Source organism: Phaeodactylum tricornutum, chromosome 13 (genome assembly GCF_000150955.2).
Source record: "Phaeodactylum tricornutum CCAP 1055/1 chromosome 13, whole genome shotgun sequence".
Classification (NCBI taxonomy): domain Eukaryota; phylum Bacillariophyta; class Bacillariophyceae; order Surirellales; family Neidiaceae; genus Phaeodactylum; species Phaeodactylum tricornutum.
Window position 1 is genome coordinate 322,252 of NC_011681.1, and position 17,041 is coordinate 339,292.

Consider the following 17,041-nt stretch of genomic DNA (forward strand, 5'->3'; position numbering starts at 1 on the left):
AAAAGATTCGTAATTATGTCATAGACCATTTTGACAAGGATACGATCCAGAGCTAGCAACGAAGGAATCAGGAGCCACATTTTACAGTTTCTTTCAGAGATTTCGTTCTCGTCGCTAGAGTACAATGTATTGAAATCAAGCAATTATACTTTACAAAGTAAAGCAACGTTTTTGATCATCGATAAACTGAGGTAGCGTCATACTCTATACACTGGCTCTCATCGCCGCAAACAGCTCAATTAAAATTTATTCCGCAAGGAATACAGTCTGGGTACCCGCTTCCAGTGCCAGCACTGTGCGCTTGTGTGGAATGTAAAAGCCGTACCGTATCAGCAAATGAAGCTTGCTCAAGGAAAGCCGGAAAAGGTAGTTGAGAGCAAACCAAATCAAAACAGGTTGACGATTTCCGTGGCTACGAGGCGGAGCTGACGAAACATTCCTTCAGTGCAGATTACAGATGCTTTCTCCAAGATCTGCTACGACTTTTGAAGTCAACTTTACTTTCTACACATCCGCCACTCTTGTATTTGAAACTACAACTCATCGCATGGCTGGCCGTGAGGACTCTCTCCATTGTCATGATACATGAGATGCGCTAGTCTTGACTCGTCCTCCCCGCAAGCCGAAAGCATGGAAAGCCAGAGATCGGCTTTCGGACGCGAAGATTTTCCGTCTTCGCAAGGTAAGTGATCACAGATTCCGGAGTATGCGATATCTGGTGGTCCTCGACAAGGCAACCAACAACCACGTTCGATTTCGCCTTCCAACTGCCCCGCGGCCCAGCTACTAGCGCCGACGAAGAATGATACGTCTTCACGATTAAGAGCACCAGACAAGACCGAATTGGCAGCCTTTAAGACGTCCCCTTTGTACATTATAGCTCTGTCCGAGTGTAAAGCTGTACTTTCGTCTTCCGTCAATGTGACCATGGGTAAGACGGTTCCACCTATCTGAAGATTAGCATGCCTTTCCGGAGATGATGCATGGAGCATTTGCAAAGACATATGTACTGGACCACCCTCCCGTACCGAAGATCCACTAAAGGCTTGCATGATGTCATCGGGAAGTGGTTTTAGAACTTCCTCCAGAGACAAAGTCTTTCCAGATGATGACGATGTAGCGAGACGATTGACAATCAATCCATAAGTTCCATAGTTTGATGTCGGGACCTCGTCCCGGTTTTCGTTCTCCCCTGTGTGGTCCAGAATGCAAATAACGCTTCTTCGAAAGTATCCAGAAAGATTAGGATGGGCGATCAAAAATGATCCAGGTCTCAAGTAGCTGGATGGTGGTCGCAACGAGAGTGGCTTCACGAACCTTGCCGGTTGTCGGGGATGGGGAGTGGGGGCTTTTTGCTCCAGTATATCCGCCCACGCCAGTTTCTTGTTCAGCTCTCGAAGCGCTAGAAAGGAAGTTTCTTTCCGCGTGATTATATCAAAGTGCGAAGAGACACAGCCAGCTGATTCTTTAAACTCTCGTCGAATAATATTTGTAAAGTGACTGGCGTCTCCTATATGGCTCGGGAACTGCATTTGTCGGATGCCCAACTCACCGTTTTCCGAAATGACTTCTCTGAGCAGACGACGAAAAAGAACGTGATGCGCCTCGTTTTCCTCATTCATCGGCTCGCTAGCTTCATCCGCATCCGTCGGCGTTCGATACCGAAGAAAGTCTTCCCAACTTTCATCCTCGAAGCCAGCACGATGTAGCAAGCAGGAAAAGACTTTCGCGTTCGGAGAAGGGAAACAAAAAGGCTTGGCAGATTTTAGCAACGACCTGTATAATCTTCGGAAAAGCAAAGATGTTTGCGGTGCGTTTGATGGCAAGGCTGCCATGGTCAAGATGGGAATATCTGATTGTCCAATTGCACTGTGTTCCAAATCGTACTCTGCCAGCGATTGCTGTTGGAGTACTCCTCCAAAACAGAAAATTTGCTTCTCACAGTCAAAACGATGAAATGGAATAGAATACGGAATGTGATATCCAAAGAACATATTCCCAGAGAAGAAAGAAAATCCATCACTGACGTCACAGAATTGACACGTAATACATAGTCACACACCATGACCATAGCACTTACGTCAATTTCGTTTCGTGTTTTCGTTTTTTGAGAAAAAGCATAGCAACACCGATGTGGTTCTGAGATAAACGTTTCGATCTGTAGAGAAGATCTGGCTTTTTCTACCTGAACTCGGAACATATCTATGGTGAAGAGTTGTGATCTTATCCTAATCGTCGTTTCGGGAGTACTAGTTACAGTCGCAAATGGCTTTTTGGGCACCCCTTTCGCGGGACGCGGATTGGTAACTACAGCGGCAACATCGACACTCTTATCCGAAAACAAGCAAGGCTACAAGTTTGGAGATATAACGCGATCCTTAACTAAGCGATCAACAAATCGAATAAAAAGCTTGACCGGGAAGGATAAGTATGAATTCGGTGATCTATCTCGATGGCTTGACCAGCAAGCTAAAGAGACGGTGACTACTATGACGGGCCAGGACACGTACGAAATCGGCGACTTGACTCGCATGGCTGATCAATTGGCAAAAGACAAGATATCCAATTACACTGGGAAAGCGGGCTACAAATTTGGTGATTTATCGAAAGAGATTCTGCGACGTACTTGGGAGGGCGAGTATCTTTTGGAAGACGTTTGGTTGGCGCTCAAACTGTTGATTTCGTATGGTTTGGGTATTACCTCGCTGACTCGATTGATGCCTATCAAGGTACTTTTGGAACTTATCAATGTAGGGTTGGCACAACAAGCAACAGGAAGGGCAATGGAAGTATTGGCAGGGACATTGGATGAACGCATGAAAGCTGCGCTGACTGGAAATTCCAAATATCAACTTGGCGACATTACAAAAGATAAACTCACTAGAGCGCTCCAAGAATTCACCGGCAAAGAAAGCTACAAGTTTGGAGATATTGGTCAAAAGATCTCCAGCCTAGCCACTTATTCCGGAGAGCAGACAAACACTAAAGAAATCCATATCTTGGATGACAAAACTATGGCAGCTGAGCTTCGTAGTTGGGATGCAAAATTCCAAAAAGATGCTATGGACAAAACTTGAAATTGGTAGCGTACAACCGCATTACTAAGCAAGTGGATCAACTGTAAACTAGTTGTGTTTTGTTGCATACCTCTTCTTCGGCCGGTGATAAAGTGACCGTAGTATTGGAGAAGTACCCCTAATTAGGTTTCTGTAAATCAATACGTACGACGTACAGATTCTTCGTCACCGCTGGCTCGCCATCTTTGTCTCCTCCCTGCGGACAAACCCGTGTCCCTGCTGGATACAACGCATAGACCTGCGACCCGTGCGTCCCACGCTCACTGCATGCATGCCGGTGCGGTGGACCGACACAACCATTCCCTCCCAGACCACACCCGACCGGATCTGTGCTTTGCGCCGACCCAGCTCACCTCTTCTCTATTGTGAAGACGATTTTGCGGATTCCGGAAGAGCCTCTGTAATTGGGACTTCAATCGCAAAAATTGAACCTCTTGCGACGCAACATATCGGCCTACAGTTTGTTGGGAGGCGGACAGTTCCGGCAAACGCCTTGGACCATTTCTCGGTTTCGTAAAGTCTCTGTAAAAATTGGGATCTGACAGCATTCACAAAAACGCTGATAGGGGGGTAGCAAATTCAAAAGCTGGCAGGATATGGAATAGGGGGAAACGTTAAAGCAGCCACTCGTCAAGGAATATTGAGTTGCGCCTTGGTTGCTATATTTTAAACTTGCCGAACAAAACTCATCAAAAGAAAAAATCTTCTCTTCGCCTGCATTCAATCACAACAAAGAAAACATAGAAGCGACATGAGCGAACGTATGATTGAGATCCAGCGCGCAAGACTTCTGGCAGCTGGGAAAGGAAACAGTAACGTTGCTACCGCTTCAAATGGCAGTGCTGCTGGAGGATCCGCTTCTGGGGCACATCCTGCCCTAGCCAGTACTGCATTGGGGTCGCAAGCAGCTGGCTCAGTGCGGCAAACTCCGCAACAAGCAGCCGCTACCGCCATGCTTCAAGAAGATCAGCATCTACTTCGTTTTTTGCAACGGCTACAGGAAAGGGAGGAGAGCTCGGGCTCGGGAGGTCCAACTGTACCGACTGCACTTTCTCGCCGACTTTTACATAGACAGGGCGCTGGTTTTCTAGATGAATCTGTTTCTGCCGTGGCATCGGCTGCCGCCGATAGATTCCTAGCCACCATATTGCAGCAGGCCATTGCCTGCCGCGACCAAAGACTCAAAGGAGCCGAGATGGTTAGAGAAGCAGCGCGACACCGAAAGCGACATGCTGAACAATTTGAAGCCGATGCTGACGACCGAAGGAGGAGAAGAAAGGAACACGACGAGCTCCGTGAGAGTAGCAACCTTGCCACCATTCAAGCCGCGGATTCCGTGAAGAGGGCCTCGAAGGCCGGCACTTCTGAAACCGAAGGGGGTCCAACGAATTCCAAAAAGAAGAAGAAAATAGAAGACAGCCTAGTAAATGGATTTAAAATCAAACGGAAAAAGATTGACGACGAAGAAGAAGCTTCGTATGACTCTATTGACGAAGAAAACGAATACTATCAGGCCTACTACGGAGGTAGCGCCGATGAGGTCAGTTCCGACGAAGAAGAGGATAATGAAATGCTAATTCTACGTGACGTCGCTCGTCCTTTAGAAACTTGGAATTTTCACGTTGCTGGGAAATTGGGCATGGACCCTGCCTTTGACGAAGAAGATAAATTAGATGACAACGGTCTCGAACGACCTGAATTCGCCCTGAACGAAGAAGCTCAGATAAACAACTTCGACATTGCAGTAAACGAAGAAATTAAAGGTGCTGGAGACGGTTCCAAGGCTACAATTTTTACGAAAGGAACTGAGGATTCGTTTGTAAAGGGGAAGCAAACTGTAGCTAACAGTAAGCTATCATCCTCTCCCTCTGCAGGTGGCGCGTCTCAAACAAAAAGTGGCTCGCCTTCGAAATCGTTCGAAGACGGATGAAGAATTTCAAGTGTGGAAAGGTTTTTGTCTTGATCCATTATGTAGCGGTGTTATTTTCCAAATTGTCGTCAATACCCTTTCACACGCGAAAAATTTCTAGAGCAATTGGGCTTAAAAAGTGTCAATGAAGCCAAAACCTACTATTGTTCGGCTGCTTAGGTGGAGTTTGTGCGCCGTTTGGTACCATCGGTTCCACAAAAGCCAATCCACGCATCAAAACTTTTTAGTTTGCTTTCAACTTTGCCCAACTTAGCAGTAGACTGCATCTTTGTCGGCATTGCAACCCAATTGTTGCTAGAGGGACAGTATTCAGGATCTCCCATCCACCGAGTTGCAAAATCACGACTCCAAATTTTTACAGTATGGTTGGTGACTAGCGATCGGCCCGTAACAGATTCTGTCATGAGCCCGTGCATCTCTTCGTTAGCCGGAAGGTTGACCCTTGGTGCATCAGATCGATAAAGATCCTTATCCCATTGCATCTGAAGATCATTTAACATCAGCTGGTTAAACGCGATTTGATCATTGCACTTCTGTTCGTTTTGGCAATACTTCATAACCATTTCAAGGAATAAAATGCTTCCCTTGGTAGCCCGAAACCATTGACGTCCGCCACAAACAACAAATCCCATTTTCTCAAAGACCGGTACGGGAAATCTTCCTTCGTACGCGTGTATGACATCATAGGATTCGTCCCAGAACTCTGATAAGGGAACGTGTCTCATAAAAATGTTATCTATGTCGGTAAGAAGAATACTAACCCCTGCCCGCATCTTTTTAATGGCGAACTGCAGTCTTTTCATCATAAGTTGTCTGAAAAACCCAAGAACAAAGCGCTTGCGTTCGGGACTTTCGATGAAGTCTTCTTCCACGGATGTAATATTTTCTCTATTTAATTCATCGACTGCAGTCGGATTAAGGCAAACAATCACAATATCGTCTGGCGCGCATCCAACTTCCAGCAAACGATAGTACCAGCGTTTGGCAATAGGAACAAACTTTTCTGTCCGTAAATCCGACGATCTTCATCAATGGCAGACTCGCAATGGGAAAATTAGTGGATTGATTGACAGTGAGAGAAGTTTCGACCACGGTTTCCCTCAGTTCCTGATAAGCTCCAGAAATTTCGCTTAGAAAGCCTAGACTTGCATTTTTCCAGAGCCCTCGGAACAGTATGGCATATACAAATGACGAGGAAAGGAAGGCAGCGGCTACACAAACGTACCAGACACATTTACGTGTAAGTCTTGCAAACGAGAGCCCCTCTGAATCTGATTTTAAAGCGGCCATGAGACAGCTAACGAATGCGAACAAAGAAAGAAATGCAATTCTTTCGAAATCACTAGCTGTAATGTAAGAGTGGGGCTGACTGTGGGTAGTTTGAGAAAGCAGGGGCTTTTCAAAAGACAAGCTGTGATATCTGACTTCGGTAGAGAAAACTCGTGCACTTTCACAATCACAAAAAATCCCAAATCTTTGCAGTCCCTCAAATCGACAAAAATTGTCTGACTAGCCCTTTCCAGAATTCCTGGTAAGGTATCGACTATATATATTCCATCAAAAGAAGATGGCTCCAATATATAGAACAATGCCATTTATTTAAATTTTCATTTTTAATCAATATCACTGTTCGCTCCTTGACATATATTGTATTTTATTTAACGAGACCAATGCATACATTTCAAAGTGTATACAGGTGACCGGAAATATTAATAGTGAAACTAACATAGGCCTGGCCCGAATAGGGAATCAGTGGGGAGAAAAATACCCGGATGTGGAATTACTATCTGCGGAGAAAGTGCGGCCGTCCATCGTCCTCTCGTCCAGGCCCCGCCTGCTCGTCTTCCTTTGGCTGCATTTCCGGCCTCAATCACGTATCAAGACCGTTCGCCGATCATTTCCCTAGACCAGCATTCTGGGTTTGTACCACCTTGCTTTGCAGCTGGCTCTGTCTTCCCCTCATCTACTCTCACAGACATAACAGTCGTTCATGGCGCTTTCAGGTTTTCGTTTTGCTCGCTCCATTGCCGTTGTTTCAGCTCGGTGGCCACAAACTCGAGCTGTTTCGACCGCAGCGACTCTGACCAGGTTTACAACATGCTTTGGTGATGGCATCCATCTAGGTATGCTTAGGCGTCAGCACCAATCATTACCGTTTTCGACTTCCGAATCCTCCAGCTATTCACCGCTGGTATGGTGGAGAAATCGGCAAGAAAAGAAGGAAGAGGTGAAGTATAAAGAGCGGCTTCAGGCCATGGCGAACAAGGAGGATTGGACGATCGGTGACATGAAAGAGGAGCTTAACGATGTTGTGAAATCTTGGATTTCGAAAATTCCTGTCATTGGAAGCAACAAAGAAATTCTTGCGGCCAAGCGAATGCACAAAACGGTTACCGGTTTGGCCGAGATTATTGGAGACAAGGCTACTTCGGAGCGCCTGGGTAACATGACACGGGTTGAAAAATTGAAAGCGTCTCTGCAAGGAGAATCCACCGTCGAGGACATCAACATATTGATCCAACAGTTTGACTCGATGAGCTTGATGCATAAGGTTGTTCGTCGACGAAAGTTGGAAGGAAAGAAAATTCCAGAAACAGCAGAGGCTGTGCAAACCATGATGCAGACGGAAGGTCAAAGACTTTTGACGAAAACCCAGAAAACAAAGATGATGAGCCGCACCAAAGAAATAATGCGCAAGTCACGCAGACGGTAGCAGGTTCGAAGCAGATTAAAAAATCATGACTACTTGTAGCATGTGTAGCCAGAATGTACATGTCCAAAGACGGCAATACCAAAACATTCTTTCGCCAAAAGAAGCAATTTAGTCATCCATTAATTTGTGGACTTGGTTGGTAACGTGAACTTGCCACCTTTGGATTTACTCTTGAGATAGTAGTAGAAAAAGTCTGCATATAAAAGCGTTTGAACCACTCCGCAAAAGTACACAACCCAGTGATGTTTATAACCCTTCTCCGTGTGCGCTCGATAAATCCAGTTGACAATGTAAAGTGCCCGATAGGCTCCCATGAAAAAGATATAGTTCCCCGTGAGGTTTTCTACCTCGCGGTATCGCTGCAAAACTATGAGCTGCGGAAGAATAGCAATGGATTCTAGGTAGATCGAGAAAGTCCAGAGCAGCTCGACCATATCAAATCGTTTTGAACCAATCAAATGAGTAATCAAAGCGATCGCAAAGCACGGCGCTACAGCAAACTTCCAGTGCAGAAACGTATCCTGGGACTTCTCGTATGTAGATTTAATCGGTTCCTTAAAGCGAATTGTGTAGACAATTGACGCCGTCGAAACAATGTAAAGAACCTTCATGACGGAGTTGTAAATCGAAAAAAAGTTGAAGAAAAGATCGAGATAGCGCGTCACAAAAACCAAGAGAAAGAGTTCGTTTGTTCGCAACGAAATACCTGATCACAGCAGCAGCGTTAATAAAGCTATCTTTGAGCGACTACAACATTCAAAATGTGAGGTTACCCCTACGTAGCTGCCGTGACAAGTCTTACCTTGCGCATTTTTCGCCACGCGTAGCCGTAGTAAAAGCACGATGATGCTAAAGACATGGCACATGTCTCCTGCCAGACGAAAAATATTCATACTCATCGTAAAAACAGGTCTTTCTCTGATTGCAGTGAGTCGAAAGGTAGGAAGGTACAACAAATCTTTCAGAGTGGCTTACAGTTAACCACAGCAACAACTGCAATGCGATAGTTACAACAAGAGAATGACCGCACATACGAAGCATACACAAACGGTCGCGAAAAGACCGATCTGGATTTGGTTCGTGTTGTCTGTGACTGCCCAAAATTTGTCTCTGGGGGCGGGCTGGGCTGTCCGTCGTCCAGTTTGCCGTTCACCAGTAATCCCGGTGGCCGACTACGCACGCTCGAAAAAATAGCCAAAGTTCCGATGCTGCATCGTAAAACTTTGAAACTCCGGAGACAACTGACTGTGACAATGACTCTGAAGAGTTTCTTGATCCTCTCTACTTGAAAGAGAACAGGCACCCAATGATTCCACGAAGTCATTATCGAGTTTGGTCTAAAGCTCTTCTGTCCTTATTCGCCTTCCCCTGGCGAATCCGTTCTGTCTTGACAAAAATGCTAGCAGAAGTTTATGCTACCTACCACGTGCCGTTCATCGTTAGAACTACTGGGACAGCATTGGCACGAAAAAGAAACCGATACGCATGAATTCGTTGTGTTGGAAAAACGCGAATTTTAGTATTAGGCGAGGAGACTCCAAATTATACAGTACGGCAAAAAAGGGCTTGGAAACCGTATGTTTACCGCAAGCCTTAGCAATGTGTTGAATGCTTTCTGAATTGGCAAACCGAAGGTTTATGACACTGGATTCGTTCCCACAGGCTACCAGGAACCCTAGGTAGAACGAAACCCATCTGTTTGAAAGCTTTCGGTACAGAGACACCAATGTGGCTTTGTCAAATCTACCGGGACACTCAAGATTTTGCGTTGTCGACGCTGAGCAGAGTTGTATTTTCGGGCGTACGGTTTCTGTCGCTTCTGCGCGGAACGACATACCTACACGGCCAGCCGTTTGATTCTGAGTTTCTCGTTGTCTGGCTTGGCGACGCTGCGCAACCGTTTCAACAAAGAACTCCACGAGGCCTAGGCAGCGGCTGCAAGCTCTTGAGCTCCCGCACCAAGCGCAATTCTGTATTCAAAAGCGGTAGAGGGGCATGACTACTCGCATGTGTTATCCGTTTTTTCCTTGTTCCCAGACCTTTTGAAGGACAAAAGTGTTAGCGGAGTGTTTCCGGCTTCTATGAAGTCAATCTTTTTTGACCATTTGCCCTAGGTCTTGAGATGGCATCATAATACTCAGTTTTGGACTACTTTGCAGCAGTCGTCTCACCTGTTGCAACAACTGAGGCAGATGTCTTAATGAGGTATACATGACAAAGTTTTACAGTTTCATTGACAATATCATGTGCGTGGAGTTGTCACGTGCAGCTTTTGCGCACTTTGAGAGACTGAAGAATGAGCAATGATGTGTTTTGATTCTGTAATACAAATAGACCACGCGTTTGAGCGGACACATGATAAGTCTTGGATTTCTACTGAAAAGATGATGCTCAAGCATAGCTTTCACATGAATATGAGTAATTTTCTGTAACGGTAGGAGACTATGGTACAAATTATGCAAAATCTATTTGAGTAACGTGTTAATGTGCAGCAGATCATGCGTATTCACCAATCGCACGTTTTACATTCCTTACTAGACATGCTAGAACTCTCAATAAAGCTCACCCGCATAGATCGGATCTCCGACGTTCCAAACCAGGCCATGAGATTTTCGTCTCCGTTGCATTCTACTACAGCATTGCACATATTAAATAGCCAAGCCGAATGACCAACAACTGCAATTTCCTGCTCAGGTCTTGTGCGTACAAAATTGGCCAAAAAATCGTAGACGCGGTCTGCTTGGGCTAATAGACATTCCATTTCTTCATGTTTGAACAGTGTATCTTCCTCACCGGACACAACATAGGAAAAGTCAATGTAGGGGAACTCTTCCTTGGTCTGTGACAAGGGACGTCGTTTGTTGCAAACAAGGAAACCCAAATCTTCACGGCAGCCCTCGTGCGCAATCCAAGGAACTCGCGAACGGTGGTCGGCGAAGGAAAAGTGTGCCGTTTGAATAGCCCGGTGCAAAGGCGATACAATTATAAGATCAGGATTCATCAAGGCGGCAACAGACCGCTTCTCGATTGCTTCTTGTCGACCAAGCGCAGTCAAAGGAGCATCCAAAACTTCGGGGTGAACAAAAGGATTCTTATCAGGGTCGGAACTATCGATGTCGACAGTTTTCCCAAGTTCACGCCACGTATTGCCGATGAAATTATGGTATCCTTGACCATGTCGTTGAAAATGAATAATCTTGGTATGAACCTTTTCTTCGTTGCTGGTGGCATTTTCGTCACCCCCAGTCCATTTTCCCGAAGAATCGGGACTCACGAGCTGGGTTTTGATGACGAAGGGACGTTTGACGTCCATGGCTCCACATTTTCGAAGTTTTTTACGTTGAATCTTCATTATTTTGTCGTGGAGCTCCTTTTGAGACGTAATTGTCTCGGCAGGCGAGGTAAAGCCCAAGCAAGGGACAACGGTAGCGGTCATGATGAGGAATAAAATCTCTATGCTAAGAACTAGAGTCGTCAAGGGGTACTTCAGCATCGAACCAGGGAAGGGAACGGCTAGACTGTACAGCTGACGCAATTACTAAGCATATGTGATATACGAATGTTTCATCGTCATCTGCGCCGCGTTCTCGGTCGGTTGGCATACGCTGACGATGCATGCTGACTCGTTTAGATAGTTGCTCCATAGAATAACCTCATGTCAAGTGTCTGTCATGTGTACGTTAGACTAAGATTGGCCTGCTCAGGCAGATCATTCCATAATTTGTGTTTTGCTCTGCTTTCTACCTACATTAGTGATCTTGTGCTATCCTTTATACAATTCTAGTCGGTTATCACTGTATTATCTAGAACCGCACAATTTCAGAGCCGGTATGCCCCCATGGCAAATTCAGCTACTGCTTGATTTATTCATTTGGCATTAGAAACCTATTGCACTAAAATGGAGGTTTGGCATTGACAAGGCTGAGGATTTTGCCGTTGCACTAGGCTTGGCCAATGATTGGTTTGTGGACAAACTACATTTGAATTACTTAGAATTTCCAAGTTTCAAGTCCAATATAGGTAGTCACCGGCTTCAGCGTATACACACTATGAACCACTGACAATCCGTAAGAGTGGTGGGCCGCGCCTACAAGTCAAGAAATACTTGTAAACACCAACGGTGATTGCATAGTGGATCCTCAAGATTGGGCGGCATCAGAAAGATGCCTTTGTATCCCCAACAAATACCACCTAAGTAGACACATTGCCTCCACTGTAATTTCGCCAGCTTCCCCCTGTGAGGTAAAGTCCGCAATTTCTCCTTCAATCCTCACATGGATCACTGGACAAGAAATGTACCGGGACATAGTATGTAAAGAAACCCACAGATCGAGGACTCAATGTAACATGCAAGACTACTACTTCGTTCTCAACGAGACACAATAGTGCCGATGATGCTAAGTTGGTATTTTGCTGCCACTGTAAACAGGAAGTGAGCTTCTTGGTTTCAATTTTGACTTCGCAAATGTTTGTCGTGTTTTCTTTACAGGCGTCAGGGCGAGGTATAAGTCGATGAAAGAAGGTTCGTATTGAGGCACCATCCGTGTCAACGCTTAAAGTCAGATCTCCAGTTTTCATGTTGCCTTTCAGTAGGACAGTGGATGCGATAGGACGTAGCCGTTCCACGATGGTACGAAGCGGTTGTTTGTTCCCATTTTCGTGCATTAATTCAAGCTGGACATCCGGTAATGAAACCTGGGGTGGAAAATGGTATTGCATTTCCGCTACTCGACAGACACGAACAGGAATTGCATGGTGAACTTTAACCATTCCTCCATTTGAAGCTGAGCTTGTGTATGCATCCAGACAAAGACATGGAATATTGTTACGTTTGGCCAGCTTCAGAACTGTGTACTGATGCTCCAACGAGACCTCGTGTGATAAAAGCGTGTCGGCTTGAAAAAGAGAGCTCCGGTCTTGTTGGATAGATTGCAAGGCGGTACGCATTTGAACCAAGTCAAGTTCCATGACAATGGCGTTGTTTGTAGCATTACTTTCGATCCGATGTTCGAAAAATATTCCACCACCAGCCTGTAGCTCGGCAAAACATGCAATACCGTCCGTATCGGTCATCTTGCCTTTAGCAGAAAGCCTCATCACCATTTCATCCAGATACAACATGCAACTATTTTTCATCCAAGAAGACGCGGACGCCGTATGCAACTGATCATTGGAGGACGACGAGGCAATGCGCGAAATAGGACCGATCAATTGGTACAATAGTGATGCTTGTTCTGGCGCCAGCTTCGCCCTGAATTTCATTTTGTGTTACGGTATTAGCTGTCCAGTGCCAATGTGATGGGAGATATATATTCTACGTAAAAGCCAGGCCTTACGTTAGGAATAAAATAATTGCTGTTCTATAACCGAAGGTTGGACGTCGGGAGGGGGCTGCCTCTCTAGTAGCATTTCTCTACTAGCTAGAGAGGGAGGAAGTACAGGAACGATTTATCCTATTGGAAGAGCAAACCAAAAACCTCAAGGTTCGTGTGAGAGCCCTGATCGATCCGCAAATTAGGGTCGTACACTGTGACTATCTATATGTAGCTGTTTACAGTTAGCGATTTACGAACTAATTGTAAGGTATTGGAACCTCATTCAAAGTGCCTGTGAGTTTTCTCGAAGTCTTCGAACAACCTGAAAGATGTCAAGCCGCTTTTTCGGATCTGGTTGCCAGCACCCGTCTATTACTTCGACTAAAATTTTCTCCTCAAGACTGCGGTTTCGGTAGCGGATATCAATCATGGGTCGCTTCCCCGTCAAAACTTTTTCTTGCACAATAGCATCATCTTCATTTTCGTAGAAGACCCAAAGCCCAGTCAACTAGTATGGCAAGAACAAGAAAATGGTGTCAGTTAACTTGAAAACAATGCGGAGGCTGTCACAGCTCTTTATGTTCAACCTACCAGACTGTACAAGCAATTCCCAAAGGAATAGACGTCGATCGCTTCGTCTAATTCTCCGGCTTGATATTCCTCCGGTGAACGATTCTGGCCCAAAAAATGATTACTCTCAGATGAAGTAATTGTACAACTCAAACTGGTCAGCAAAGATCATACTTACATTTCCAAATGCCTGTCCATTGTTGTATGAACAGTATGCCTGTGTGGAGTCGTTCCAATCTAGGACATACGCTCTATTGAAGTCGCCCAACTTCAATATTCCGTCTTTGGTTTGCAGCCATTGTCGCAACTGGATATCGTCGTGAACAATAACACCACCGTGATAGCCATGAAGAGCTGCAATCGATTCGGCCATGGCGAGAGCCATGCGGAATTTTTCTGACGGCGTGAAATCATTTTGTGGTGAAAGATCTGCGGGTTGATCAGCCCCTAGGCCAGGATTCACATAGCCTGATCCGGCGACAACGTATCGCTCAACTTCATACGATATGGCTTCAGCTGCCACCGAGCCTCCGCAATGACCGTAAATATCAACTATGGACGGGTTGCTGGACAAACGCTCCATCACGTTTGCTTCACGATGGACCTGATGCAGGGTTTTGTAGTTTATGTCAAATTCAAATTTGGATGTTTTGAGAATAAGCCTGCCAAGTGACGCAGAGCCTGCGACCACCCAAACATCACGATAATAGCCGCTGTTGATATAATAGCTGTCGAGTTCAGTTACTCCGGAACCCTGTCGGCCTTGTGAAGCTTCAAAATATTCACGTTCGAGTGGCATCTCGTGAAAGGCGTTGCAGGTAGGAAAGTGAAAGAATGCCCAGTGCGGCTGCCGACAAGATTTCTGGTTGCTTATCAATTCGTCTTCATGCCAGTACCTAAAAGCGATTCGGTCTGTATTCGGGACTGTCTTGCGGATATTCGGGGCTATCTGATCCGTTACGCGTATTCCTTCATTGCTTGACGGAATCTCGTGTGACGCAGCTTCACGTTTTTTTTCAGTAGTTCCGTCCTCGTTTACAGTTGGTAGAAAAATTTGTGGCTGAATAATTGGTGTCCTCCCTATCTGGTTGTTGTGGAGAAGAATACCACTAGCTTGGCGAATGGAAGTGACTGTTTTCTCGCTAACATCAGAGTACTGGTGCAAATGGTCTCTGCGTATCGCATGATGATGCACCGTTTTTCGAAAACTTTTAAGCATGCAAAAAGAAAAAAGCAAGAGAACGGCGACCAACAGGATTGTCGGAATTTGCCTTTGTTGTTTTTGCAGCTTGCGAGCTACAGGCAATTCACCTTTGACTTTCTCCGTGCCACATCGCTCTGCCGGCACCACGACGGGCTTCCTCCATTCTTCTGTTCGAATCCCAGTCCCAACTGGATGTCTCCTGTGCACATATTGACTATGCGTCATAGACATTCACATCGAGATGAAGGACAGTGCAGGCTGAAGCTTCCATACGTTGCTTTCTTGAGATTTGAAAACTTTTGCGCAGAAGGAGCACAGGACGACCATCCTGTCATGTGAAATCACAAAGGTTTCCTGTCACACGATGGCCTTTCAGTCGTGTGATACCTTGTGAATCCTCATAGCTGTCGCGCGACATGAAATTTCACTCGCGCTTATCTTTGCAGGATCACAGGCGCCATTCTTGACAGTGACGAACTCTTCATAGATGCTTCGTTTCAGAAGCACCACACCGTCAGGAGTTGGTCAAGGGGGTCGAGATCGTCGTATTGACGCTTTCTTCGAGCAGGCAAAAGTTGCTGAGGTAAGCAGTAAGCAACCGATCATATTAATTAGCTTCACTCCTATGCAGGCTGTTCGCTACCACGGCGCAAACGTTGCGTTGACGGTCGAATCGATTCCCAGGCCCACAAACTTGGCCGACAACGACGTCCTAATCCAGGTTCAAGCAGCCGCGTTGTGCCACACCGAGCTGCACTTTGCCGACGGTACGCTAAATCTAGGGGTTGCTCCCATGACACTAGGGCACGAAGCTTGTGGAATAGTAATCCAAGTTGGTAACAGCGTTCCCGATACAAGAATTGGCGAACGTGTCATTCTGTATTACTACGTTGGTTGCGGATCCTGCCGATGGTGTCTGCAAGGTGACGAGCAAATTTGTGGATCACTGCAGGCCGAATTTGGCTTTATAAGCGACGGTGGTCTAGCAGAATACATCAAGGCGCCTTCTCGTAACGCCGTGCCGCTACCTAGCAATATTTCTTTCGTCGACGCCGCCCCCATTGGTTGTGGTGTAACGACGGCGGTCCACGCGAGCAAAATAGGAAGGGTCCAGAAAGACGATTGGTGTTTGGTATATGGCGTAAATGGCGTTGGTTTCGGTCTCATACAGCTTCTGAAAAATCATTACGGTGCCAAAGTGATCGCTGCGACCCGTTCTCCAGCCAGACGGAAACTGGCGCTCGAACTGGGCGCCGACGTATCCATTGATACTACAGATTCCTCGACTGTGGCCAAAGCAGTCCACCAAGCAACATATGGGGCTGGTGCAGATGTCATCTTTGAGTGCGTTGGACGGCGTGAAACAATGGATGCGTGCGTTGGCTGGGACGGTGCGTTAGGTAAACGTGGTCGTTTGGTTTTAGTCGGATACGAGGCTGGAAGTGAGCACGAATTTCGATGCCATCCGATTCCAATGATTGTACAAGAGCAATCCGTTTGCGGTAGTGTTGGTGCTACTCTCAATGATCTCAAGGAGGCACTTGAATATGTTTCCTCTGGAAAGGTCAAAACCATTGTGGACAGCCTCCTTTCCTTGCAGGATTTTCAGCGTGGCATAGATAAAATCAAATCATGCGACTGCATCGGAAAAATTGTTTGCCGACCCGCAGAAACCTCATTTGGCTAGTTATACACACTTTTCCCCCGCGAGGCTGAGATGTGTAGCTCGAAGAAGCAGGTGGAGGCCAATGTTTTTTTTTGCTGGCAGACCAGTTTGATTCCTTCGCTGGTACGGCTGCATTGCATCCAGAGCAAAATTTCGAGGGCGAGTGGACACCTTGGTACTGTAACATGTATGTCACTGTTCTTATGAGGGTCTTTATGCTCCACTTTCGAGACAGCGCATAATTAGTATTTAAAAGGTGGTCTTTTCTTTGATCTATTATTGATCGAGTCTGTCTAGTTCATTACAGAGGAACATTAGCGTATCTACCTAAATGTCTGATTTGGCTGACTGTGAATCAAATTTTTGCTATCGATGCATATTCGGTTTGTCTTCGCAGTCGTGGAGCGGCACACAAAAGAAGAAATTTTCCAGTGCAGTTGTTCGTACCTTCGTAGTTCGAAATCATATTTATTGTGCCCTTGAAAGTCGCTCTCAGATCCTTGCATTAATTAAAGCATATAACCATGCCTACATAACCCGTCGCATCACGTACATTCTTTCTTACA

General features: G+C 45.9%; 10 protein-coding genes across 10 annotated transcripts; 4 read left to right on the top strand and 6 right to left on the bottom strand.

The window, feature by feature from the left end:
* Nucleotides 1-1,027: 1,027 nt before the first annotated feature.
* On the bottom strand, nucleotides 1,028-1,994 carry PHATRDRAFT_47335 (predicted protein; the record flags this gene model as incomplete). The annotated part of the gene is made up of 2 exons (XM_002181665.1): nucleotides 1,028-1,221; nucleotides 1,318-1,994. Coding segments are annotated over 2 exons (870 nt in total), but the record flags the coding sequence as incomplete, so codon positions are not given.
* A 495-nt stretch (nucleotides 1,995-2,489) lies between these two features.
* On the top strand, nucleotides 2,490-3,077 carry PHATRDRAFT_37514 (predicted protein; the record flags this gene model as incomplete). Its single annotated transcript, XM_002181493.1, has 1 exon — nucleotides 2,490-3,077. One exon carries the CDS (start codon nucleotides 2,490-2,492, stop codon nucleotides 3,075-3,077), a length of 588 nt encoding a protein of 195 aa, XP_002181529.1.
* A 249-nt stretch (nucleotides 3,078-3,326) lies between these two features.
* PHATRDRAFT_47336 (predicted protein) lies at nucleotides 3,327-5,139 on the top strand. Its single transcript, XM_002181494.1, has one exon. It carries the CDS (start codon nucleotides 3,829-3,831, stop codon nucleotides 5,005-5,007), a length of 1,179 nt encoding a protein of 392 aa, XP_002181530.1. The 5' UTR covers nucleotides 3,327-3,828; the 3' UTR covers nucleotides 5,008-5,139.
* PHATRDRAFT_47337 (predicted protein) lies at nucleotides 5,130-6,241 on the bottom strand (the record flags this gene model as incomplete). The annotated part of the gene is made up of 2 exons (XM_002181666.1): nucleotides 5,130-6,005; nucleotides 6,233-6,241. 2 exons carry the CDS (start codon nucleotides 6,239-6,241, stop codon nucleotides 5,163-5,165), a joined length of 852 nt encoding a protein of 283 aa, XP_002181702.1. The 3' UTR covers nucleotides 5,130-5,162.
* A 756-nt stretch (nucleotides 6,242-6,997) lies between these two features.
* PHATRDRAFT_47338 (predicted protein) lies at nucleotides 6,998-7,720 on the top strand (the record flags this gene model as incomplete). Its single annotated transcript, XM_002181495.1, has 1 exon — nucleotides 6,998-7,720. The coding sequence occupies one exon, from the start codon at nucleotides 6,998-7,000 to the stop codon at nucleotides 7,718-7,720; it is 723 nt and encodes a 240-aa protein (XP_002181531.1).
* A 119-nt stretch (nucleotides 7,721-7,839) lies between these two features.
* Nucleotides 7,840-8,619, bottom strand: PHATRDRAFT_42126 (predicted protein; the record flags this gene model as incomplete). Its single annotated transcript, XM_002181667.1, has 2 exons — nucleotides 7,840-8,426; nucleotides 8,523-8,619. 2 exons carry the CDS (start codon nucleotides 8,617-8,619, stop codon nucleotides 7,840-7,842), a joined length of 684 nt encoding a protein of 227 aa, XP_002181703.1.
* Nucleotides 8,620-10,226: 1,607 nt separating this feature from the next.
* PHATRDRAFT_37519 (predicted protein) lies at nucleotides 10,227-11,156 on the bottom strand (the record flags this gene model as incomplete). Its single annotated transcript, XM_002181668.1, has 1 exon — nucleotides 10,227-11,156. One exon carries the CDS (start codon nucleotides 11,154-11,156, stop codon nucleotides 10,227-10,229), a length of 930 nt encoding a protein of 309 aa, XP_002181704.1.
* Nucleotides 11,157-11,983: 827 nt separating this feature from the next.
* Nucleotides 11,984-12,982, bottom strand: PHATRDRAFT_37520 (predicted protein; the record flags this gene model as incomplete). The annotated part of the gene is made up of 1 exon (XM_002181669.1): nucleotides 11,984-12,982. One exon carries the CDS (start codon nucleotides 12,980-12,982, stop codon nucleotides 11,984-11,986), a length of 999 nt encoding a protein of 332 aa, XP_002181705.1.
* A 336-nt stretch (nucleotides 12,983-13,318) lies between these two features.
* PHATRDRAFT_37521 (predicted protein) lies at nucleotides 13,319-15,144 on the bottom strand (the record flags this gene model as incomplete). The annotated part of the gene is made up of 4 exons (XM_002181670.1): nucleotides 13,319-13,543; nucleotides 13,627-13,731; nucleotides 13,784-15,008; nucleotides 15,083-15,144. The coding sequence occupies 4 exons, from the start codon at nucleotides 15,142-15,144 to the stop codon at nucleotides 13,319-13,321; spliced, it is 1,617 nt and encodes a 538-aa protein (XP_002181706.1).
* Nucleotides 15,145-15,434: 290 nt separating this feature from the next.
* On the top strand, nucleotides 15,435-16,496 carry ADH_1 (alcohol dehydrogenase; the record flags this gene model as incomplete). Its single annotated transcript, XM_002181496.1, has 1 exon — nucleotides 15,435-16,496. The coding sequence occupies one exon, from the start codon at nucleotides 15,435-15,437 to the stop codon at nucleotides 16,494-16,496; it is 1,062 nt and encodes a 353-aa protein (XP_002181532.1).
* Between the last annotated feature and the right edge of the window lie 545 nt (nucleotides 16,497-17,041).

Coding starts and splice junctions, on each gene's coding strand:
- PHATRDRAFT_47336 (XM_002181494.1), top strand. CDS start 3,829: ATGAGCGAACGTATGATTGAGATCCAGCGCGCAAGACTTCTGGCAGCT.